This window comes from Coloeus monedula, assembly GCF_965178545.1.
Source record: "Coloeus monedula genome assembly, chromosome: 20".
Lineage (NCBI taxonomy): Eukaryota > Metazoa > Chordata > Aves > Passeriformes > Corvidae > Coloeus > Coloeus monedula.
In genome coordinates this window covers 9,304,432-9,328,576 of record NC_138800.1, presented here as the reverse complement: position 1 = coordinate 9,328,576, position 24,145 = coordinate 9,304,432, and the positions used below count along the sequence as shown (strand labels likewise).

The following is a 24,145-nucleotide window of genomic DNA, read 5'->3' as shown; positions in this document are numbered from 1 at the left end:
TCACGTACAATTTCAGTTAATAATTTTAGTATTTATCTGATGCAGCTTTGGAGGTGCTCATGATTTCAAACAGCAGCTCTCCACAAATGTCTGGTTTAATGGATGCTGTGAGGGGTGGAATGGGATGAGCTTTACGGTTCCTTCCAACTCAAACCATTCTGTGATTCTAAGACTTCTTTAGCTAGAATTTCTGATTCTGAATTTCTTTAGCTCTGGGTAACCAAAGCAAAAATTGTTTGAAATAATTAGAATAATTATGTGAAATAATGAGGAAAAGAAGTGCTTTACCTTGCAGCTGCTGTCATTGTAGCAGTACCACTTGTTGTTCGGGTTTTTGGCATAAGTGACGTAATGACCCCCTCCCATAATTCCTGAATGGCACTGAAGAAAAACAAAGAAGAAAAGAAATCCTGGATCAAACATCAAATAAATGATTCCCAAGTTCATTATCTCTGAGTGACAATGGCTCATGACAATCTAGACAGCTGGAGCTAACTTTATACACAGAAACAGAACAAACTAGAGAGACTTAATTCATACTCAGTTTTACAGCAAATTTATTGTGCTGTCTTTTGCTCTCCTTCCCTACAGATCCCTGTGCTGGCACGAACACAACATTTGGTTAAACCAGAGTCCCAAAAAGGCACTTTTGGCAGAGGAGCAGCCACCTACCGAGATTGCATATAGGTTGTAGATGGGGTTGACCCAGACGTCGTCTCTTTGGTCGTCGGCGGTGTCGTCCTCGCTGTGGTTGTCCCCCTGCCCGTTGCCGAGCGAGCTCTGCTCCCACAGGTACCCGTTGGCCAGAGCCCCCTCGCTGTCCTGCCCGGGGTACAGCTCGCCCTGGCTGCCCCCCAAAGCCTGTCCTTTAGTCAGAGCATCCCCCTGCTCATGCTCAGCACCGTTCTCTCTGTTTGCAGCCAGATTTTCCTTGCTGCTGGACAGTTTGTTTTTCCCCAGCTGGGGCAGCCGCAGGCGCCCTTTACCTCTCCCCAAAGTCCTTGGGCTGCTGTTGGGGCTGCTGTTTTTACTTGAAGGGCAGCTGGTTCCACTTTTCCTCCCCAAGGATGGAGATGCTAGGACAGAAAATATAGAGATTACTAAGATAGCACAAACACAGTCTGAATTTCTTTTCAAAGTGATTCTTTATAAAACCAACCATTAAACCCCACTCCTTCACTGCAGCTCACAAGTAAGATACAGAAGAAAAACCCATCTTTGTGCACACACATCCATACACCTAGAAACTGGAATTTAACTCTTTTATGCAGGAGCACATCCCTCACTCTCACCCCAGCCCACTTACACAAGTACCAATATCTGTTGTCACTGAGCAACTTCTTAAATTTTCTTTCATTTTTTATGCTAAAGCTTCACTAAGAAATGTTTCAAAGTGTAGTGCTTTGGCAAAAAATACCCTAAACATTAAAATTTTGTACATAATAACATTTTCCCTCTCCAAACACCAGCACTGAGCGGAATTTTCTCTAATCATTCCCTACCCATTCCCTACCTTTGACATTATTGAGGACAGTAGTGTTTAGGGAGGAGGGACTCCTGTTCAGTGTGTCCCCTTCTCCTGGTGTGCCACTGATCTGCACATCTGTTTTCCTGGTGTCCCCTTGGCCAGCCCGTGGTTCAGGAAGGCTGTCAACCTGCAGGGTGAGCTGCTTCCTTTGGAAATGACTCGGATCCCTTTGTACCAAAAAGGCACTTGGGTCAAAATTTTCTCTGGGAAATTTAACGATTTTCTGGGATTTTATCCAGCGGCCGTTGACAAACTGAAATCTTTTCAGGTGAATGATCTAAAGGGAAACATTATAGAGAAAATTATTAAAGGAAGGCAACGACATCCCAGTGAGCAATATCACTGTTTAAAGGGAGTTTTTCCTAAAACATACACATTTTATTCTTTGCTAGCAAAAATAATGCTCTGTGCGACAACTTGGATTTTGGGATCGAGCTGGTAAAATATGAAACAAATATTTTCATGTGGAAATTACGGCAAAGGTTGCTTCAATCCAGTGATTAGCACCGTCTGTTTTGAATAAGCTACCAAATATGAAAAATAAGAACTGCAGGTGTCCACAACCAGAGAGGAGATCGTGCCACCAGCTGAGCATGAGCTGTGTCAGAGCAGCTGACACTGAGCACAAACCACCACCATTTCCTGCAAGGCAGCAGCTAAAAACATTCAAAAGGATTTGAGGTTTCCTTTATTTGCCTGCATGAAGCAAACTCAGTCAGTGCCCCTCCTGAGAGCGTGAACAAAGCAAATCATCTTACTCAGAGCAAGGCGGCCTCAGATTTGGGAAAAACCTGCTTTGGGTTTGCTGCTGAGGAGGAAAATTACCCAAGATCGTACCAAAATAGGGGGAAGTCTCCAAAGATCCAGTTTTTTGGTGGCCAAACAGTGGGTCTTGCACTTGGAGCAGTAGTACATCTCATCCTCCCCCAGTTCCTCCTCACTGGTGAAGGCTCTCAGACAACTGTCCAGGTTGATGGGCTCTGCTTGGGCTCGGCGGCTTTGTTCAACACTTTCATGTTCTTCCACGATCTGAAGGGAGAGAAAACTGTCTCTGACTTGGCAATGGAACACACACTGCTCAGAGGAAGGCTCTCCTCACAGTATCACACAAATAACTTTACAGGGTTGAACAGAATTAAAGATAAAAATGAGATGTGCTAAGTTTTAGCAGGAATTTTATTTCAGTTATGAAGAGGCAGATAAAATAATTCACTGTTCTTATACTTGGGCTCTGTTTATAAATTATCCATAAAGCACAACTTTATAGATAAAACTCACAAACTGTACCAGTTATTCCAGATTAACCCAGCTACAGCCTTACCTTCAGATGTGTTTTGTTGACTCAATGAGGAAATAGGTTTACTCACATGCACAAATGTTTATAGTTACAGAAAATTTAACCAATTAAGATATTTTGTAATGTATTATGATATATTTTGACTAGCCTAAAAGCAACTCACAACAGACAGCAAATGCACTGCTGTGGATCTTTAAAAGCCTCCCTTCCACACCATTAGACCACAGAAGAGGCCGAACATCAAGACATCGATTTATCCAGAACACACTGCTCCATGATTACTGCCTTTTGGTTTAACAGAAAATAGAAAAAAGCAGCATCAAATAAATAAAAAGGCTGAAATGGGTGGTGTTTCAGAGGTGCTAACAAAGAACAAAGAGTTTCTGTTGGTACTTTACCCGTTCCTGCGAGGTTTGGTAGCGCAGGTGGAGCGCGGTGGGGTCCCAGTCCACGGCGATGTAGGCATTGCCCACACAAGCCCTGTCCTCTGTGCACTCAATCTTACAGCCCCGGCAGAATCTGAATCAAAAGGTTGGATGTGGTCAGTAAAGCGTCCAATCACTTCTCCATTAATTCAGTTCTGCTCCTTGTTCTGTATCACCTGCACCCTCCAAGCTCCAGGCCTCGCCTTCAGTGTCAGACACGTTTTTACACAGCAATGCTCAGGGTAATTTGCATTTGTACTGCAGGACTTTAACAGAGTGAGGAATGGAAGCAGTTGGGTGAGCTCAGCCATCTACCTGCACATGATCCAGTGGAAGGTGGTCCTGCCCATGGAAGGGGGCTGGAATGGGATGAGCTTTAAGGTTCCTTCCATTCCATTATGATCTAGTGCTGACCAAACCCAGCTATGACCCCAAAACCTCCACTGCTCTGTCTCCACAAGTTATTTGCACCATGATAACTAATTCTAAGAGGTATAAAACACTTTTTAAAAAAAACAGTTTATGGCCTGAATACCTTCCAGCAAGGGTCTGGAATTTTCCTTAGCAAGTCTTTGTTTATGGAAAATTCCAAGCATTCTTCCAGGGTGAATTTCTTATTGCCCATTTTAGTTCTTACCCTTCAAATGGCACAGGAACTCACAGGGGTTGATGAATTACATCTAAAAATTCAGATCTGTGTGAATCCCCCACCAAACCATGCAAGTCTGTGGACATACAAGGCTGCACACAGACACAGAGTATTCTAAGGGGTTAACAGGTTTTGGATAATCTCATTTCTGTCTCCTAATTTAAAGTTTCTGTGGCAGCAGAACTTTCAGCTCTGCAAGTCATAAAAGCTGTGCTGCAGTACAAGTCTACCTGGAGAGAGTTCTGGTGAAATTACATGCCAGATTCTCATTGTTTGATATTACCTCTGAAGTCTGAAATGTACCACAGACCCATTACCATAAATTACCTTTCTGCTGGAGTGATTCCCTGCTGTAAATGGAAAAAAGGACAATTTACCTGTACCATGGACACCAAGCACAAGAATTTCCATCCTTCTGAACTACCCTGAGGGTGAAGGGGTACTGGTACCCCATGCTGTCATCACTGAAATAGAGGAGAACACAACATCAAACAGCAGCACTCTCACTGCAATTGCCTTCCTTCACTGGGCTTGTTATGATTACTTAAAAAAAAAAACCCTTTAAAATGATAGTTTTGGTTACAATAAACTATTAAAAGCTGCGTTTCAATGGCTTAAATATGTCAGATATAAATAATCATCAATCTCTGGATAAGAACAAAGCCAACCTTTAAGTGCAGCTACATTTATCTGTACTAAAAAGGATTTAATTTTAATTATTGCCATTATTATGAGAAATCAAATTAATACAATTTTATATCTTGCAAGCAAGTCTAAGGCACTACATTCTAATTCAAATCTGAGGCTGAGGTGCCCAACTCACCAGTCCTGTGCATGGTTACTGGCTTCCTGAGGAGGGAGGGGGCTGGCCAGCCTGGAAACCTGGATCCACACAGCATCATAGAGGTCTCTTTTCCGTGTGTGAACTGTGCAGGGAACAATTAATGGCATTCCAAAGAGACTGGGCCGATTCTTCTGAGATGAGAGGAAATACAACTCTGTCCTCATCTGTGGGAAGCAGAAGGAGGAGTCAGACAGAAAGGTGCATTGACTCCCAGTACAATAATCACCTGCATTGCTGGCCTTGTGGCTTATTTCAGGCCTTGGCAAGAATCCTTAACTGTATTAAAACTGCTCAAATTCCAATACCAAATACTGTAAATTTTGATCACTGACTTGAAAAATGTCTGTATTTTATGAAGTTATGGCAAGGTTATTTGACCACGTCAAACATAAACATGTATAATTATCATGTGGACATTTAAAAACCCCTTGCTTTTTAGCAATTTCTTTCCAAGAGTGTAGCACAAGCACTGGATAACCGTGCAAGCCCACTGACCATTTTCCTGTGCACTGCAATGATGTACCCTGTGCAGGGGCTGTCACACAGCGAGGGCACGTGGCCGTTGAGGGTCCAGCTGGGCGGGCTGCGCTCGGTCCCACATGGCACCACAGTGTTTGGCATCCCGTTGGGAATGAGGCTTGGCTTGGGAACATCCCCGTTCATCAGGATGGTGGGAGCTCCAGTTGAGATGTCTGGAGGCAGACAATTAAATGATCAATTATCTACAGCAACCACAGCTGATCCCAGGACTTTTATCCCTTCCATTCCGTGTGGATACTGAGCACAACCCTCACTCGTCCTTTCTTTAATCCTCACTTAATAATAAAGTTTTGTCCCGAGTTGCTCAACACTCTGCAGTTTAGCTAAGCAGGAAAAGCAGAGTTTGCTCTCACCTGTCTGCACAGGGCTCGATGCTGACGTGGGGGAGCCTGGGATGGGGATCTCGAACGCGCACAGGAAGCCGCTCACGGACAGCCGGACCTTCTGGTTGTCCTGAGGGAAGTTCTTCAGGAGAGAGGGAAGGCTGGTCAGGCACTTGGATACCTTCATCTGGGACTCCAACCGTGTTCTGTTCTTCTGAAAACTGCATTTATCAGCTCCTCTCTCCCTCCCATCTGCCTTCTTACACCTTTCCAGAAGAATAAAGGAACCCAACCCCTCTGCAGCAGTTCTCAGTGGTTCTCTGAACACACCAAGAGCACCTCATTTAAGCACTATTAATCTACAGCAACAAAATCTATCTGGAAATATCCATACACACTGTAGAGAACTAAGCCAATCTTTACTTATGCCCCTGATGTCTCGACAGTGTTAAACTCACGACAGCACTTTGAGATTTATTATTGCCTCAAGGTGATTTTATACTTTTTTTTCCCTAAAAATATCATTAGCAATCAATTCTAATCTATTTACAGCAAGCCAAATTACTGTTTAAGAATGAAATAAAAGTTCGTATAGAGAGATAACTAAGCTGATTTTTTAATCATATTTTTAGTTAAATTATTTCACAGTTCTTGTAAGCAAAGTTTAAATGTTAAAAACAATAAAGAAGTAACAAAAATCCCCAAAGCATGTTGCAGCAATGATTAATCTTTTTTTCTTTTTACCTTTATATTGGAGCTGTGCACCTCTGCAAGCAGAATCTGCTCTGGTTTGAGGCCACAGAGTTCACTCAGCTGTTTTTTCAAGCCTGTGTACTTCTCATCCATGTTCAACCTCAGCCCGTATCGAACAGGAGTGGTACCATCTAATTTAATTACTTTAAAGGGGAAAAGAAACACACTGGTCAGCAACCCAGGCAAGTCTTAATGGCAACAATGCATTACAGCTCCCCACTCAGTGGAGAATATTTTTCCCCCACTTCAATGGATGATTTATTTTATTTTCCCAGTCAATTTTCAAGGTCTGCAGGCAATGTCACAATGTCAGAAAATCTCTTACTGCACATAAGCAGTAGAAAATGCTTTCAAAATTCCTTTCACTTTTTCACCATCTTTTTTTTTTTGCCTCTTTTCCAGCAATCCACAGGTCCTTCAGAGCACAGTTCATGACCCATATCGTATTTTTCCCCCAACCCTGGTTTTTCCTCTGAGCAGATTTAGGACAACCTCCACAAGAGGGGGAACAGAAGGAAAGTTCTCCAAATCCCCATTTTACACATTTCTGTATTAAATCCTTCAATCAAGACTGAAAATGGGCCATCCATGTTCTGTTTCTAAAGGTTTTACCTTAGTTTCACTGTGTTCCAATGAAAATTCTTGCACTCTATTATATTAAAATGACTTAATTAAAATTCTTCTTAATAAGTAGTAACACAAAATTTGATCTTTTATAGCTTTTCCACTTCTACAAATTTTATTTTATGAATGTCAAGTTTACACTACTCACCTGTAATTTCTAGGTGCATGTAGCTGTCCATTGGCAAAGGCAAGGATAAAAAATTAAAAGGGTCAAACCTAACACTTATATGCCCACAAGTTTTACATTTCACTTGTGACTTCAGCTGCCCATGAAATAAATCTACAACAATGGATCTGTTTCTTCTCAGATGGTTTTCCCAGGCCTGAAATGAAGCACAAAAAAAATATAATACAAAGTTAGAAACTGAAGACTACTTCATTGGTGTCCAAAGTTTCCCTGGCCTATGGGAGTCAAATTACTTCCACAAAAGTTATTTATTCATTTGTAATAAATAGGAAGTATTTAGTTACAGCACAAGTAAAGTTCTCAATTAACACAATAATCAAGGTATGACACAATTTAAAATATTTCTGATGGGATCATCAGGCATCTTGAAATATTTTGATACTCCCTAATTTTGAGGAGTTGTTCCAAATAGTTGTGAAATATCTTTATAATTTTATTACAACAATTAAAATTAGTTTTCAGCTCAAAGGTGAAACTGCCTCTGTAAATCACAGCTCTGACAAGATCCAAAAGGTGCTACAGTCCCAAAAATGTTGCCACAGGAAGCCTCATCAACAATTTCTCACCTTAGTACTATAAGGAAAAGAAAAAACACACCAAAAAAGCCCAAAGGCAAAGATTTGAAGCCCTACCTCTGCTGCTACTTCCCAGTCTGGCCGACCATCACTGTCCTTCAGTTCCACATATGGCTTATCATGAACTCTGTTCAAATCCTCATGAAGCCCATCCAGAAGAAAAGCAAGAAGCTCCTGTGAGTCTTGCTGTTGAAAGCCATTAAATCTTGGAGCATATTTTGCTATTGTCCACTATAAAAAAACCACCAGAAAGTCATTTATAATCATGTAACAAATGTAAAAATAAAGCAAAATATTGTAGATGAGACATCTGCTATCAATGAACACAAATTCTACTGCCAAGAGCTGAAGGGAACCCCTTTGCTTTCAGAACAAAAGCTCATTTACAGGTAAATGCATCATCTTTTGTCCCCAAAAAGGGCTGTAAAAGCCACTTCCTATAGCACAACCCCAGTCACACCAGGTGACTGATGAACACTGGCCCCTTCTAGGGAAGGCTCTGAGTCTCCAAACTGCTCCAACACAGGTAACATCAGGAAGAAGTGCACTGAATTTCTGCTTTCCCAAGAAATCCTTGTTTTCCACCTTGGAATAACTCACCCGCAGCTTTAAGGGGGCTATGTTCTTCTGGGTGCCACTCCACAGCTCCTGAACCAAATCCCCATAGCACTTGGCCATGTGTCCTTTCATTCCTATGGGATTTGTCCTAGAAATTACAAAGGAATTAATACCACATTAAAATTTAAACACAGCTCAAGCCTGGAGATGAAGAAGGAAGCAGAAAAGCTTCCTGCTCTCAGAAACAAGAGGCTGCATTTCCATGCCTCTAACGTAGTATCTGCTGCAGAGCTGGTAACACTGAATTTAAATGATTCCTTTACACTGAATTTCAGCTTTCAGAAGCAGCCAGCCTGAATAAATGTTCCAGCACCCAAAATGCCACTGTTCTCACACAGGAATTACCTGTTCAGCTCATAGAGATGCCTTCCTGAGATGAAGTAGCGTGTCAGGGGCTGGGTGTTGCTGACACACTGGATGCTGGAGTTCATGAAGCACGTGTTCCCCAGATTGCTCAGGCCTGTAGCACCCTTCTCAGTAGGAACTGAGTGAAAAACCATCATTAGAGCAGTTGTGCAGATGAGAAAATTCAGAATGTTTTAGCAGCGTCTCCTAACAGTAACCAGTTTAATTTAACCTGCTCCCAATTGTGACACTACACAGATGCAGCAGGTGTTTAAAATATCTGCTCTCTCAACTCTGCTTCACAGAAATTGAGGCATTTTGTTGATGTGATCCACCACAGGCAGCAGTACAATCCATACAGAATACTTTCAGGTCATTATGATAGTGAAAATTCTGGATTCACTTGTTAAAATCTTAAATATTCCTCGCCTTAACAAAATCCAAGGTAATAAACACAAAGTCCAAAATCTGCTGCGTACCATTTACTAAAGCTGTGTCTGAACATCTACAGATTTATCTTTACATCCCACATTCCCAGCATTTAAGTTAATATAAAGACCCAGCAAAGCAGCATAAAAGACCTCACCCAGTGTTAAAGGGCCTTGTGTTAAAAAGAATTGTTTTAACATCTCAGTTGTTTCCTTGGGTTTTTCTTCTCATCATAATCCAGCGACTCTGTGAAAGACTCACCTTTGTGTCTGTCTATTTTACTGCTGTTTGCTATAAAAGACATCTCTTCTGGCCAGCTCATGTCTTTGTTTCGAACTAGAAAGGGACATGAAAAGGGGTTTTTAAAAATTGTTACTTACTCCAGAGAGCTTACACAGCTGAAGAGCTTTAATTAAAATTTTCTAATATTTGGGATTAGAAATTTGCTTACTTTTAGCTATTATTTTTGCTAGTTTTCATTTCAATGTTTCTAATCATTATTGGAACTCATTCTAACACTGGCATCCCTCCAAGCACACCAGTAACATTTTTAGAGAGCAGCCTTGGGATTGCTTTTGCTGTTGAACAGCAAATTTTTCAGTGCTTATTCTAATTCTCAGTAAGGATCCACCAGGTCTGAACAAATCAGTTCATGAGCCATCACTAATATTTTTTGTTGTTGCAAACCAACAAAAGATCCAAAAGTATTTCAAAATAGGGACAAAATACATGCAAACTTTCCTAAATTAGCTTTGCCACCACCTGCCCATAGGTTCCCTCTGTAAACTTCTATTTTTAGTGCATAAACCAATTATAGCCCCTTTTTATACCTTCTATTACTAAATGCTGCTCATCTTGGATTTTAAGATATTCCAGTCTGTGATCTTCATCATCCAGCAAAGTGAGATAGTTCTGCAGGAGAAAAAAAACCTCACAGAATTAGAGTTCTACACGTACAACACTCTGAGGATCCTTTCACCTCAAAGCAAGGGAATTAAAGCACAGAAAACTCTGAAAAATAAATAGCAGGAGTTTTTAACTGTAAAGGATATTTATGGCCACTCTTAATTTTTCTGTGCACATGTATTTAATAGTTTCTGGAAAGGACTAAAACACATCATGTCCAATAAAAAAAAGGAAGGCAAAGGAGCAAGATTACCTCACTGTTGTAGAGCCAGAGGCGCATGTCCTCCTCCTTGATCCGTAACCTCTGGGACAGATACTCGTGGATCTCTTTGATGGTTTGCATCCGACTGAAGCAGCCAGTGTAAGCCAGCACCCTTTTTAAAGGGGCATTTGGGGAAGGGACATTTCCTGGATTCACAGGGAGAGAAGGGGAGAAGAGAATGGATTTACCCCGAGGTCAGATCAATAACAACTTATACACTAAATACACTCTCTGCAAAAAGTAGGAGATACTTGTAGTGCTTGTGTTTATGGGTTAGGTGGAAACCCAGTTGTTATTGACCCTTTGGGACAACAAATTTGCTATCACAAAACAGATAAAATACCGCCCTTCTTAGCAAAACCTATTAGAAAATGCTCCCCTGAGATTCTCATAGGAAATACAAAAAAATTTCAATGAAGTTTTATAAGTTTTTACAGTTCTTTTTGTCTCTTAAAGACACGGCAGGAGAGGCAAAGGGGATTTTCAAAATAAAGGACTTCAAAATTTCATACAGATTTCCTTTTTGAGAGAACATTGTAAGTAAAAAATAAGGTAAAAAAAATCAGTTTGACTATTTTTGGAAGTAGCATGACTTTGCTTCAGCTCTTCTGTGAGGATGAATGTTGATCTGTGAACATGAAATCAGCCTGGCAGCTCACAATAAAAGTACTCTTAATAACTAAATTTCTTAATAACTAAATTCCTCAAAACATTCTGTGAAGACACCTGGGATTTCCACCAAAATTCTCAACAACCCCACATTTGCCACACAAATTAATTAATTGGTCAAGATTGTTGCTCTTCATAATGTGAGCTCATCTTTAAATAAAACATTTGCACTAGAGATGAGACCATGAGGGGGGTTTTCTTGAGCTTTTTTAGTTTAAGCTTCAGAAGTTCCCCCCACTCCTTACAGAGACATGAAAAACTTTTATTATCCAGCCAAACCCAAACTGGGCAACTGCAAAACTTAAGTAGCCTGAGAAGTGACACAATTCTATTTTCACTGTTAAAAGGTTACAGTAAAATAAACAGTACAACATGAAAAGGTGCAGTGTTATATTATCACATGCAATTTGACAAGAGAGTAAATGATACCTTATAAATCAGCAAAGCATCAGTCTGGCTTCAGTGTACCAAGCAAAGTACTCAGGTTTTTTATAAGAAAACAAACCAACATTTTCTGTGATTAGGGATCAGAGGATTAGTGGTAAGATTACAGCAAGAAAGCACATCTGAGAACTCCACAGGATTAATAACTGATTGGACAATCAAATTAGTGCAGTGCAAAGTAATTCCAAATCAAGATCAAATTTGGCACATGAGAAGATTCTCTTCATTGGAATTTGGGCATTTTAGGATGTCCAAACAAAGCAGTTTCCATTTGATTAGGTCAGGCAGGAAAGCTGAATTTGGGCAGAGGCAGTTTGTGCAGAACTCGATGGCACAGGCAGCTGCTGACTACACAGAGGGTTTAGATCCTACCAAAGCAGTGAAAAATTGAGCATCTGCATGAGGGTTTTAACCACATTGTGACACAGCAAGGCTGAAGGATTGAATTTTCAGCAGTCAGGTGAGCCCATTTCCAGACATGTTGCTGTGGATGCAAATGTGTATCTGTGCGTGTCCAGATGTGAACAGCAGGGAGTCCTTCCAGCCTCTTGTGCAAGGCAAACTGCAAACTGGAGACAAACACTGCCCAGCTGAAATGTGAAGCCACAACCTAAAGATTACTCTTGGCATAATCTTTTGGTGAGCACTACCACCACAGTTACGACAAAGAGATTTTAGCTGGGTGTTTATACTTTGTATTTAATTGTCTTTTTGAACTATGTCAAATAATAGTCTTCATATTCCATTCATTTAATCTCTCTCTAAAGAGCATTAAATAATTTTGGGCATCAAAGCCCAGCTGCCCAAGTAACTCAGAAGCAGTTGGCTGAGCATTAACTGAATTTATTGTGCCACTGCACTATCAGAGGCACGGAGGCACCTATTCCATGGCTACAGGAATCACTCCCAACGGGAATGCCCAGCTCTGGCTCTTCTGATCAGTTCAGCTTCTGCAGTGCTCATTTCTCACTCCCAACTCACCCATAACCATGGGAATTAACTGATTTCCCTGCAAATGCTCCCTGCTGCCTCTTCCCTTGAGGAGAGGGCAGGGAAAGCCCCTGGATGCTCCCGAGCGCCGGCTGTGCCGCAGGGCGATTGAGCTGGAGCACAAGCGCAGCGCAGGAAGCTCCCCCAGCCTGGGCTGGCCTAGAAACTGCACAGGGGTGGTGGTTCTTGCTGCATTCTTAAGTTACCTCTGGGCAAATGCTGAGGGAACATTCTGAGGCTCATCATACCCATATTGACCCAGACGTTGGACTGCTGGGTGCGCGTGGCCGGCTGCTGCCGCAGGAACAGCAGGTACCGAGGGAACAGCTCCAGCTCCGGCACGTTCGTCTTGCTGTTCTTGATCACCTGCAAAACATGTTTGCAACATCTTGGAGACTCACCTTGCAAGTGTGAAGGGAATACTAACAGAAATAGGAATGATTAAATCATTAAAAAATGACTGAATTATTAAAAATCCAAGCTCTGTTATGAGGAGACAAAAAAATCCAAACTTCTCGTGGGGTTTTAGGCTAACATCCCCAGGAATGACAATTTCCTGATTCCTAAGCACTTTTTGAAGCTTATTAGCTGCAGGTTGTCAAAAGCAAACACCTTCTTTAGTGCAGCATCACCCTCTGCACCGCACCACAGAAAGAACATTTTTATAATTCCTGGAATATATATGTGGATCCACAATGAGCCTCATTAATTCCACTCACTGTATACTTCCACATGAAAGTTTCACAGCTGTTGAAAAAACTGACAAATGCAGGATAAGACATTTGGTTTGAACTTTGTGAACCACAGGATTGACTTAAAACCTTCATACTGTACAAACAGGCTGCAACCTACTTTTGTGGCATCTTGCTGTGTTGACAGAAAAAGCTGAAATTAGCCCCAAAACATGTTTTGCAGCTTTTCAGCCACCATTTCTACAAAGATTTTTGCCACCTAGATCTGCCCAAATATGCAAACAGAAATGGAAGGAATGTTCACTCTTTTTGTGACCATGTGAAGCAGAAGAAAACAGCTCAAGCTGTGGGAAGGAACATACCACACTGAAGTGCCACAGTATTAAACTGCAGCTACAACAAAAACATTGGTGATGACATTTTCTGAGAAAAAAAAGCACATTACTTTGTGTATAAAGTGATGTGGCCTTTTCTGGATCATGAAAGGTGTTTGTTTCCATGGAGAATGTGTGGGAGGAGGTAAGAAGCCAGTGATTTTTCCCATTAAAATAATTGTCTGCACTAGAGCCAACAGACCAAATTGTTAAAAATCATAGAAATAATCCTCTCCCATCTGTGACATGAATGTTTGTGACACCAACCACCAAGTATCTATTGCTACCATCACAAAACTCCCCTCATATCCATTTTTTGTAAGTGCATCTCCTACAAGAGACTACCTGACACAGAACAAACCAACCCCTCTGTGGAATAAATACACTCAAGAGAAACTGAAGAAAAAGTTCCCAATGTTTCCAAGTGAGCAGACTCCTGCAGCTCCAGCTCCCAAGAGCTCCTGAGCAGCCATTCTGACAGAGAACAGTCTTAGCCTGTTCTCTTCCCTGGACTCACCTATTGCCATCTGCTTTTGAGCTCTTCCCCCAGTTTTGCACATTGTGTTTCTGTGATGCTGAATCTGAAGCAGCAATTGTTGCCTTCCCCCCACTTCATGGAATTGCCAGAGAGCAGGGACAGGTTTTCAGAGCTGCACATGTCCCACTTTTCATTTTATAGCTTTTTAACTTTCTCTCAGTTTTTAAAGGTGAGTGTTTTGATGCTAGGCCTTCTAAACTGACCTCAGGTTTACTTTTGTGTGCTTTAGCAAACACCAGCAGCTGAGCAGCACTTCTGCCCTGCCACGAGATCCCCTGGGATTGTGCTGCAAACCTCCTGCTGAACAGCCACAGCTTTCCATCCAGCACCAGTCTGGAGGCTGCTTTTCCCCAGTTTGCTCTTCTAGTCACAGGTTGAAGTGGGAGATGACTCTAAGAGGTTACCTTGTACCACTGGACCAATCTGGTTGTTAAAAAGTGTCTAAAATCACAACTTACCGGCCTGGGCAAGGACAGGTTTGCTCCATACCAGTGGTAAAGTGCTCTCCAAACTGGTTCTGGCACCATGACATAGTCCTTTCCTTCCACCAGCTGTGGAGATCTCTTTAACCTTCCACCCTCCATTGTTAATGATGCAGCCTTTAAAAAGAAAGGGGTTTCGTCACATCTCAAGAGGAAAAAATAGTACACGGGCACAGAACTCTCTTTAATTATTAAAAGACTTCTAAGTAACAATTAGCAGCTGCTTTTCACACAGAGATGGTAGTTCAGTGTAACAGTAATTAACGTTCAAGTTTCATTATTTACTATTTCTCTAAAAGCTTGTGCAGTATAAAATTCATGTGTTTTGCTCTTGTGTCACCGACTCCAACAACTTTGGATGGAAAAATCCCATCTCTGCTCAACATTGATGCTGCTGCTCTGTGTTCCAGGTTTTATTTGCATTCATACTGCAAAACCTGTCAGTTTTGTTTTACTATATTGTTATACAACAGCAGTAAATTCCTATTTAGATGGAAACACTGAAGTGTTTGATTAACAAAGTATTTTACATTTAATGCTGCAAGCTGCCTTTTCATAAAAACCTTTCCCTTTGGTAAATTTTGTGTAAGAACATTTTGAATGTTTCTTTTCTCACAAAACACAAGAGTAGCCTTAGAAGCAGAACACAATTTTTCCTTAAAATAAGAGTAAGAAACCTAAATTTTGCTCTTTGACAGAGCAGTGTTAATTCAGAATTAAGCTCAAAAAGACCAACATAAAAAAGGTGTGACAAGAGAGAGCTAAAATATCCTTTTCCTCTATTCCCATGCCTTGGGTGCCTCTACCTTCACTGGCTCCTGGGTCACCAAGGGCTGGTTATCAATAGCTCCTGGTTTCTGAGGATTCAGCTGGAGCAGAGCATTCCCATTGGATCCAAGGAAACACTGGTTGTTATTGTCTGAAGTGTTGTGCTGCCTTGCAAAGCACACCTCAGAGCCTGGGGTGCCAGGGTACAGAGTGTCTGAGCACAAAGCAAGAGAAAAAACCAGAAATAATTCAGTTCCTGATCCCACAAACCAGAAAGGAACGAGTTACAATCTTGTATCCTTGCTTTAAAAAAGATTGTTTAAGTTTGCTGTCCTTCACCCTGCAGTGAAACATGCAACTCTTCCAACCCCAGGGGTAAATATATTATCTCTCAGAATGGGATTTCTGATTTGATATTATATTTTCTATATTTTATATCATGATTACACAAACACAGCTCTGAAACAGCCTAACCAGCTTTGCATGAGCAAATGTGGTGAGCAGTTGTTGTCTGGATGTTTGAACATCAAACTGCTGAAAAACTCATAGACAGAACTGAAGATATATCCAATAATGCATTATTTTATTTTTCCTTGAAAAGGCAATGCTTTTATTCTCATAGAAGCTGCTTTGGTCATGCAGAACTAAATGGAAATTTCAATTAAAATAAAAAGAAAGAACCTTTAAGCTAAAACTTGTCTCTCTTTCTGTCCTTTGTTACCCCCAACCCCTATACCCAAAAAATATCACAGTAATTTATCTAATTTCAACTGAAGTTATGATTTTAAAATATCAGATGCAACCTTCAGCTGCCTTACAAGAAAAAAATCTCCAATTCTCACAAGAACTCATTGAAAATCAGGACTAAAATCACTTTGTTTGCCAAGATGGCTCTGAGGATCTGCACAAACTCATTCAAATTTAAATCACATGCCCTGTAAAACTACAACTCTGCTTTTCCTCATGGTTTTTTGCTGTTTCTTCCTTCTTTTATTGCATGGCAGAGTATAGGATCAACCAGATATGAGCTTAAAACAACTTAATGTGAAAGTAGGGGGGAAAATCCACTCAGAAAATAAATGATAGGACAAAAGTAACTAACCCCAGCATAACAGATAAACTGCTGTTAAACAAGACTTTGTGTTTAGCCACCACGCACTAAAAAATCCTAAAAAAAAGTCCTGGCAATCCTAAAAATCCTGCAATCCAAACTGTGTTATCTCTCTGGCTGGAGGGGTCCATGCAGTGTGCAGTTTTCCCAAAAGCTGTTCTACATTAAACCTCCAAGGAAATAAGATGCTTACTGCTGCTGGTGGACTCTGAGGCTTCTGAGGCAGTGGAAATATTATCTGAAAACTTTTCTTCTGGTGCACTGAAGTCATTAAGACCTCCCATTTTGTCTTCTCCCTGTTCTGGGGTATTGGCTGCAGCAGCTACGAGGGAATTCTTACCTCCACTCAAGACAGATGAAGGCTCTATCACAACAGGGTTTGCATCCTAGGGCAGGTAATAAATAGAGAAGTTAATTATGAGCCAAGATCAAAGACATGTCAGTCAAACCAGCCACCAAAAATTCAACTCTGTGACTACTTCTGCACATCACAAGATTTGCTGACGAAAAAACACTTTCTACATGTACCAGTGAAGCATCAGCACAAATAAACACCCCAAATTGTTAAAATAATCAAATAAACCATTCTGCACAGGATCCAAATTCCACACTTATTTTCCCTATCTAGCTACATAAAAATACACCTGGTTTTAAACAGCTATAATTACAGACTATAAATATTTGAAGATTTGTCCCTGTTGAATTTCATATGGTTAAGTGAGAACAGCAAGCACAACAACAAAAACCACATTTTTTTCCTCAAACCTGCAACATTTTCACAGAAATTCTGAGGTTTTTTTTTTTAGCTTGAGAGGTGCAGTGAGTAATGGCCTTGTGCCATCATGCAAAGGATTAGGGATGAAATCCTGTGCACATCTGAGCACTTACACCAGGGTAAGGATCAAATTACCTGGCATTTCAGCCCTCATTTGTCCAATTCATTGTGCACAAAGAATACGGTCATTACATGGTTAGTTAATGCACACACTGCAGTTTTCTGAGTACTTCCAGCTATTTGTTTTTATAAAACAAATCAAGTACTTATATGATTACTTATGAGGATATAAAAACTCTAGGTTTATTTCACTTGTTTAGCTCGTAACTAATATTTATTTCCAATTAAATTTTATTAAATTTATTAAGCATTCTGTATTTTGTACAATTCAGTGGTGCGTTAGCTTAAATATTTTAGTTAAGGGGTGTTACAGAGCACCCTGTATCTATAAAGTTCTAGCAGGACTCCTTTTATTGGGTATCAGACTACATTTTGTCATTGCCTCTGAAGTAAGTTATACCAATTCCTACTTTGTCCAGAAAATTCAGAGTGTATTTGTGGCCCAAGCCCAGTCAAACCCAAAGAGGGCAGCTTTATTATCAAAGGGCTCAGAAGACTGGAAAGAAATGCTCCTGTGAGCATGTTTTTATTCAAAAAATATTGTGAGCTGCAGGAATGATGAAAGAGATGAGAGTTTAATGAAATTACAGTGAAAAGCTCCCCACATAACAATGATTCAGCAGAACAATTATTTTCCACCAAGAGACAGGAGCTGCTCAATTCTGAGCATTATTGGTTCAGCAGTCATTTCCTCCACACTGTTTTTTCCATCAACACATTCAGAAATACAAGAAATCACTTATTCAGTAGAGATTATTATTATTATTATTATGCTACTTACATATTTGACATATTCTTTCCACTGGTGCCACCAGGGCATAGCAATGAGAAACCAGTTGTGCCCTGGCTGGAGGCCATACCTGCTCTCTCTTTCCAACCAGCCTCTGCACAGAGAGAATATGAATCTTTAGCTGAAACAGGGAACTTCCAGTCCTTATGGAAATACTAAAAGGTGGATCTGAAAGCCATTTAAGCCTCTGAGCAAAGCACACACCTAATAATCTGTCCTTCCTCCTCTGGGGTGGCAGGTCGCAGTCCCAAAACTATGTGACACACCTGGAAAAAGAAAGTAATTCTTATTAACAGGCAAATAAAAGCAAAAAGCAACTCAAATGAGACTTTTCATCATTTAATAATGGAGCAAGATTACTTAAATGTGAATAAATCACTAATAAAAAAGGTTTTTGAGCTATGAGATTGACAACCTGTTCCCACTGTTAAGATAAAAGCACCAAGAATCTCAAATGCCCCAAGACAAACATTAAGGTGAAGAGAAAAGCAGTTTTCATTATTTTCAGGCTGTGATATCACAGGACTGACATGGATCAGATACCCAGGTCAGGATGTCTGGGTGTGCTGGAGAGAGGGAAAGAGGAACTGGGAGAGTGCAAGTGGTTGGAAGAGGATGAACTAAAAGTTCAAAAGAATTGAAAGGGAAAAAACTGGGGAGGAGTGGTTCTAGATGGGATTGAAAGGGAAACAAGCCCTGGAGAGGCTGAGGGAGAAGCTCAAAGCAGAGCAACCAACCCAAACCACAACCAAAACCACTCTGCAAAGTGCAGAGCATTCTCTGAAGGTCTGCTGATGTTTTTCTTTCTCTTTTTATTTAGTTTTGAACTGAACCCAGAAGGAAGAGGCTCCATCTCCTGGACAGCTGCCTGGCCTGGGTGGGGTTTTATTCCCAGTACAAGCCAGTGTCAGATGGCTCCTATTTTACTCCTTTCCCAGTAAAGCTGGACAGGGAGTGAGGAGACTCCACAGGAACGTTCCAGGCAGCAGGGGCAGCTCTCGACTCCCCCAGATGGTTTTGCTGCTCACACCATGATTTACAGTCTTCTCCTTATGTCTCTTTTGAGGCCATCAATTTGTATCTCAGCTGGAGATTTCTAATCACTGCTAAGATGTCTTATTTAAATTTATATTACAGTGAGAGAGACCATTTCACATTCTGAATGAAACAAAGGCCATTAGCCAAGGGGAAGCAACAGATTTTCCAGCACATACAACACAGCTGGGTCTGGTGTTTCTTTTTAAATTTCAGTAGCATTGAGCTCAAATGAGATTCTTCAGATAAACTAACCCCTCTGCAAACAAACCCATTTGTTGACAAGTTTTCCACACAGAATATTTGGCTTTTCTGTCTGCAGATGAGGCACAGGACACCTCAAATAAATGCCCAGATAAATCAGTGGCAGACTCTGCCCTGTGCTTTACATGAGAAAGTTATTAAAAAAAAAATTAAATTAAAATCTAAAATGAAAATACAGCAGCTATGCCAGGAGGAAAAAAATATTGTAAATGAGACTTCCAGTGAGCAATGGGCAACACTGGTGATGTGCAATCAGCATTAAGACAGATTTATTACATCTTCATTCATTCTTTGTCAAGATTGCAGAGATATTTGTTAGTTCATCAATATTTAGTTATGAGGGGATATTTGATGCTAGACAGGGCAAAAATAAATACAGCCCTTCTTGAGAAGGTTGCAACTTCAGCAAACCTGATGTAATTATAGAGATAAAATGAATTTGAAGAACTTTCTGGTGTTATTCTTTCCAGCTGTGGTGTAGCTGGTGGCCTCAGGATACTCTCACTCAGTCACCCTGAAGCTCTTGGGGAAGTATCATTCAAAATGCAATTTATAAAGGAGTCACAGGTCAATTAGGATGATTATTATTATTATTATTATTATTATTTAAACTTCAAGTATCAGCCTCAATGGAAAACAGGTAAGGAACAAACTGCAGTGGATGAAAATACTCTTTGAGGGTTATTTTCTGCACCAAGTGAGCCAGAGCTAAAATATAGCTTTCAAGGATTTAGAAAAATCCAATTCAAGCTCAATTAAAACCCAATTCAGCACATACTTAATCCTCAGCTTTCTGCAAGTGAACAGTGATAGGATACCCCAGCTTTCAAGGACTGCCTCATTAAGGAAGCAATGAGAGGTACCTTAGAGGGCCTTAACAGAAAATGTAAAGGGAAACTGGTTGCAAAACGTAACAGTAAAGAATTAGAGATTTTTTGTCTCATTCCTTGTGTTACTTTCTTGGCAAAGATTTGCCACAAAACCCATTTTAAACACAGCCTTTGTCTAATGGAAAATAGAACTGCTGATACACTCGACATTTCTGTTCATTTTCTGAACAGTGCACCAGGTTCTCTTGAACAGATGAGGCTTTAGGCATCTCCATGCACTGCAAGGAACAACAATCAAAGACAGAATCGTTCTGCCAAGGCAGCCCAGAGCTGCAAACCCACATCCCCTCCTGCACAGCCCGAGCTGGAGTGCGTGCACACACATGCTGATGCTGCACTTCGTGGCCATGCAGAAAGCTCAGCAGTTAATTACTGTAAATTACAACCTAAGATTTCCCCTAAACATACCTGAAAAAGCAGATTTAAAAATTCATTGGCAAGAGCACTCTTCACACTCCATATCTGGTAGTCCTCCAGAGTGAGATGTCCGAGCTGGAACGGAGGAGAAGCAAAGGGGAAGGAAAAAACCATCAAAACATGAACCTGGTTCTGGTAAGATGCTCATTACATGTTTCATACAAGGCATGACAAAACCAGGGATTTGATAAAAATTGGCATCTACTTTAAATAAAATTTGATCCAATGAAAAGAAACAAAATCCAGTTTTAGCATAACACAGGCAACCTAGAGAATTAAACAGCTCTGAGAGTACAGAGGGTGAGCCACTCCAGAGTGTGGAACCTCTGCTCCTGCTCTCCATCACTCACATCCAGTATCCACCACCTGCACCCACTCACACACCCATCACCCTCCTCTGAGGGCTGGGAAAAACCAGTTTGGATCACCAAGCCCTTGTGATCTCACCTAACAACACAAATCCCATTAATTCTTAATCACCTGCCAGGTCACAGTGGTGTAACACTGACCATGGCAGAGGGATCTTCGATTCAGTGAAGGGATCAATCTGATTTTTTTATCTGGCAATATAATTCAGAGCCAATTTTACAGCACTGGCAGTTACTCTGCCTCTCCTTACAGACCATTTTCTCCAGAGTTCACCCAGGTCAAAGCTAGCACACGAAAAGAGGTTAAATAATTTATGTAATTACTGCACCATCAGCTCTTTCCAGCACTACACTGATGATGCAACTACAAAAACATTCTGAAGACTGAAGTCTTCTCTTTTAACTCTTTGTGGAATCAAGACTGCTGTACACGACCCTTTTTTCAGGAAGCCAAACAATAAAAACCTCAAAGGATGAAACAGAGAGAAGCCACAATTTCCACTGCTTTGGCAATTAAAGAATTACAATAAGTATTTGCCCACCACTTTGTTGGCGTACAAGCAGGCAAAACAACTATTCAAACAAGTAATTAAGCATTTCTAGACATTCTTTATAGTTTTTCATAAATTATTTATCATTTCCAGACACTCTTCCCAATTAGTGAAGCAAAGGATGAAATAATGGAAGCAACTTCCACAATATTGTTTGTGGATATCTCCAAAGAGCAGAATTACAGATAATTCCAGATTTACACCCAGCTAAATTTAAAGCACAATATAAACTACCAAGACTTTTTGTTGTGTCATGACAGATGCCTCCATGAGAGGATAATGTCTTGAGACAGCATAAAATATAAGATAAACTTATGCACTCTCTCTTCAGATCAGTTTTAACAGGAAACAACAGTTTCTCCAAAACAGAAGTCAAGCAGCAGATTTAAAACTCGTGTTAGTTATGCACAGCAGAGCCTTGCAAACAGTGTAGGCTTCCACTTAATTTCATCTGGTTATGCATTTTGGGTTTAGCTTCATGTACTAAAATGGCTTATAAAATTCAAACATGTTCTTCCTTTCACAGAACAACGTGGTAAATTTTAATGGAAAACTGACATTTCGTGAAAAAAATTCTTTTATTGACACATCTCTGCTCTGAAGAAAGCACAAGGCTTTACTTTCTTATAAATCAACTGAAGATACTGGGCTATAAAAATGACAAGGGAAGAACAGCAAATTCCTACCTTTGTGTTATCATGCATATGCAAAATATCTTCTACGATTTCAGACAAACTCATGTCCAACTCCTTCAACAAAAGGATTAGAAAACAGAGTTACAGTCTCCCAGCAGAATGTGCTCAGAATAAAAATAAAACTGTAAGAGATGCTCGAAACTCTCAGTAATTCAACCAAGGGCTCCCAGACAAAAAGGCTGTGCTTTTGTACCTTTCTTTAGATGAAAGAACACACATTATCAACAAACCTTGGAGCTTTGGGCAGCTCAGGGACACACATTATAATCAAACCTTGTGCTTTGGGCAGGTCACAGCTCTGCAAGGCAGGGGACAGTTCCTTGTCTCCATCCCCAGCTGAGGGGCTCGGGGAAGCCTGTACCTCACTGACCCCCACCCAAATATCATGCACATTCCTCCTGTGGAAGGATGGCTTAAGGAAACAGAAGGAAATCAACCCCCAGACACCACTCACAGGTATTTTGTCCGTCCTGTTGTCCTTCCAGACCTCTAAGAGCGCCACCACCATGTCCTTGAGCTCGCTGCGAGACAAGACCCCATCCCGGTCCACGTCAAACACCTTGAAGCAAACTGAGGGAAAAGGGAATGACTTTGCTGTTAGAACCACTCCACAACGATTTCCTTTATTCCTTGCAGCCCCCTAAGCCTGCAGAGACCCGAGCAGCTGATTTAGTGCTGACAGTTCTGAGGAGGGGATGCAGGTGTGGAGGTGAGGAAGTGGAGCAGCTGTGTTTAATAAACTCAAATCCAGATTCCTGCAGTCCTCTGCTGTGTTTGCTGATGGGACATAGCAGGGAACATATGTGCATCCAGAAATTTCCAGGGAATTACAGCTTGGAAGTTGCAACAATATGGCTTTGGAGAAGTAGGGAACAAAAAGTGTTTCAAAACACAGGAACCTTGCAGGGAGCCAGCTGGGAACTGGGCAGTGAGAAGCCACAACATGCTATTTACCACAAGACAATCAAATAGGACATTTGTTTTCTATTATAGATAATGAGTAGCTAAGTGTTTGCACTTTCTATATTGAGATACACACTTCTGCATCAAAATGCAGAACACTGCAAAAATAACTTCTGAAATGTAGTTTTTCCCAGTTAGATAATTTATATGAAACTACTGATAAGCTGTAAAATACATAGAATTAGGTTTAATTCTCCTTTATAAAAGGAAACCTTGGTATTTAAAATTCCTCTATTTTTTTTTTACCTTCCAAAGTCACCTTTCACAGACACATATTTGTTCAGTGGGAAAAGAATCTCAAAAGGTGAAAGCAACTAAACCTCATTGTTCAAACTGAAAAACTCCTCCCAAATTAACAGTTAAATTTTGCATACTTACACTTCTGTCTCTCTGCCAAGGGTCCCCTGCAACATGCTGAGAGCCCACAGGAAATTTCTTTAAAATCTATGTGATTGTCTCGGTTTTCATCAAAAGCATTAAACAAACCTGCAAACCACAAAAGCATCTCCTGTTACAGCACCTGAGAGACCCACCCAGCACCTCCACGAGGGGTCAATGGGGAACATGGGCAAGGAGAAGTACAAACACTTGTCATTTATTCTTATTAAGTGTAATAAAGGTAATTAAGCACTACTAAGTCCATTTAAAGGTGAATTAGATCTCTCAGGGATGGCTGATCCAGCCAGGGGTGGGGAGGGAATCAAGAATCCTGAACAGCTGCCTGATCCTCACACCCTTCTTGTCATGATGGATTTACAGTGGAGCTGAACCAGTATGGCCAGAATTTCCAACGTGCCTGATGGAAATTCCTATGGAAATCACTGAATTTCACTGCAAATTTGGCCCTGAGTTAAGAGCTGTAGTCACCAGCCTTCAAAGCATTGAAGAGTTCCAATCATTCAGC

The 24,145-nt window shown here is 40.8% G+C and overlaps 1 protein-coding gene across 4 annotated transcripts in view; it reads right to left on the bottom strand.

The window, feature by feature from the left end:
* The window catches only part of USP32 (ubiquitin specific peptidase 32), a 62,299-nt gene that overhangs the window by 2,737 nt on the left and 35,417 nt on the right, over positions 1-24,145 (bottom strand). Inside the window, exons 7-33 of one of the 4 annotated variants that reach the window (XM_082294782.1) lie at positions 23,620-23,727; positions 22,733-22,848; positions 22,270-22,332; positions 20,656-20,739; positions 18,263-18,324; positions 18,050-18,152; positions 16,567-16,759; positions 15,301-15,476; positions 14,471-14,611; positions 12,615-12,774; positions 10,297-10,451; positions 9,968-10,049; positions 9,399-9,473; positions 8,709-8,847; positions 8,346-8,451; positions 7,803-7,976; positions 7,132-7,306; positions 6,351-6,502; positions 5,637-5,748; positions 5,239-5,435; positions 4,723-4,907; positions 4,277-4,363; positions 3,224-3,344; positions 2,366-2,557; positions 1,514-1,805; positions 673-1,076; positions 289-381 (exon numbers count right to left, since the gene is read on the bottom strand). In XM_082294782.1, the coding sequence (XP_082150908.1) occupies positions 289-381; positions 673-1,076; positions 1,514-1,805; positions 2,366-2,557; positions 3,224-3,344; positions 4,277-4,363; positions 4,723-4,907; positions 5,239-5,435; positions 5,637-5,748; positions 6,351-6,502; positions 7,132-7,306; positions 7,803-7,976; positions 8,346-8,451; positions 8,709-8,847; positions 9,399-9,473; positions 9,968-10,049; positions 10,297-10,451; positions 12,615-12,774; positions 14,471-14,611; positions 15,301-15,476; positions 16,567-16,759; positions 18,050-18,152; positions 18,263-18,324; positions 20,656-20,739; positions 22,270-22,332; positions 22,733-22,848; positions 23,620-23,727 (3,947 nt within the window). The remainder of the gene's footprint in view (positions 1-288; positions 382-672; positions 1,077-1,513; positions 1,806-2,365; positions 2,558-3,223; positions 3,345-4,276; positions 4,364-4,722; positions 4,908-5,238; positions 5,436-5,636; positions 5,749-6,350; positions 6,503-7,131; positions 7,307-7,802; positions 7,977-8,345; positions 8,452-8,708; positions 8,848-9,398; positions 9,474-9,967; positions 10,050-10,296; positions 10,452-12,614; positions 12,775-14,470; positions 14,612-15,300; positions 15,477-16,566; positions 16,760-18,049; positions 18,153-18,262; positions 18,325-20,655; positions 20,740-22,269; positions 22,333-22,732; positions 22,849-23,619; positions 23,728-24,145) is intronic. The other 3 variants (XM_082294783.1, XM_082294784.1, XM_082294785.1) reach the window with 3 other exon arrangements.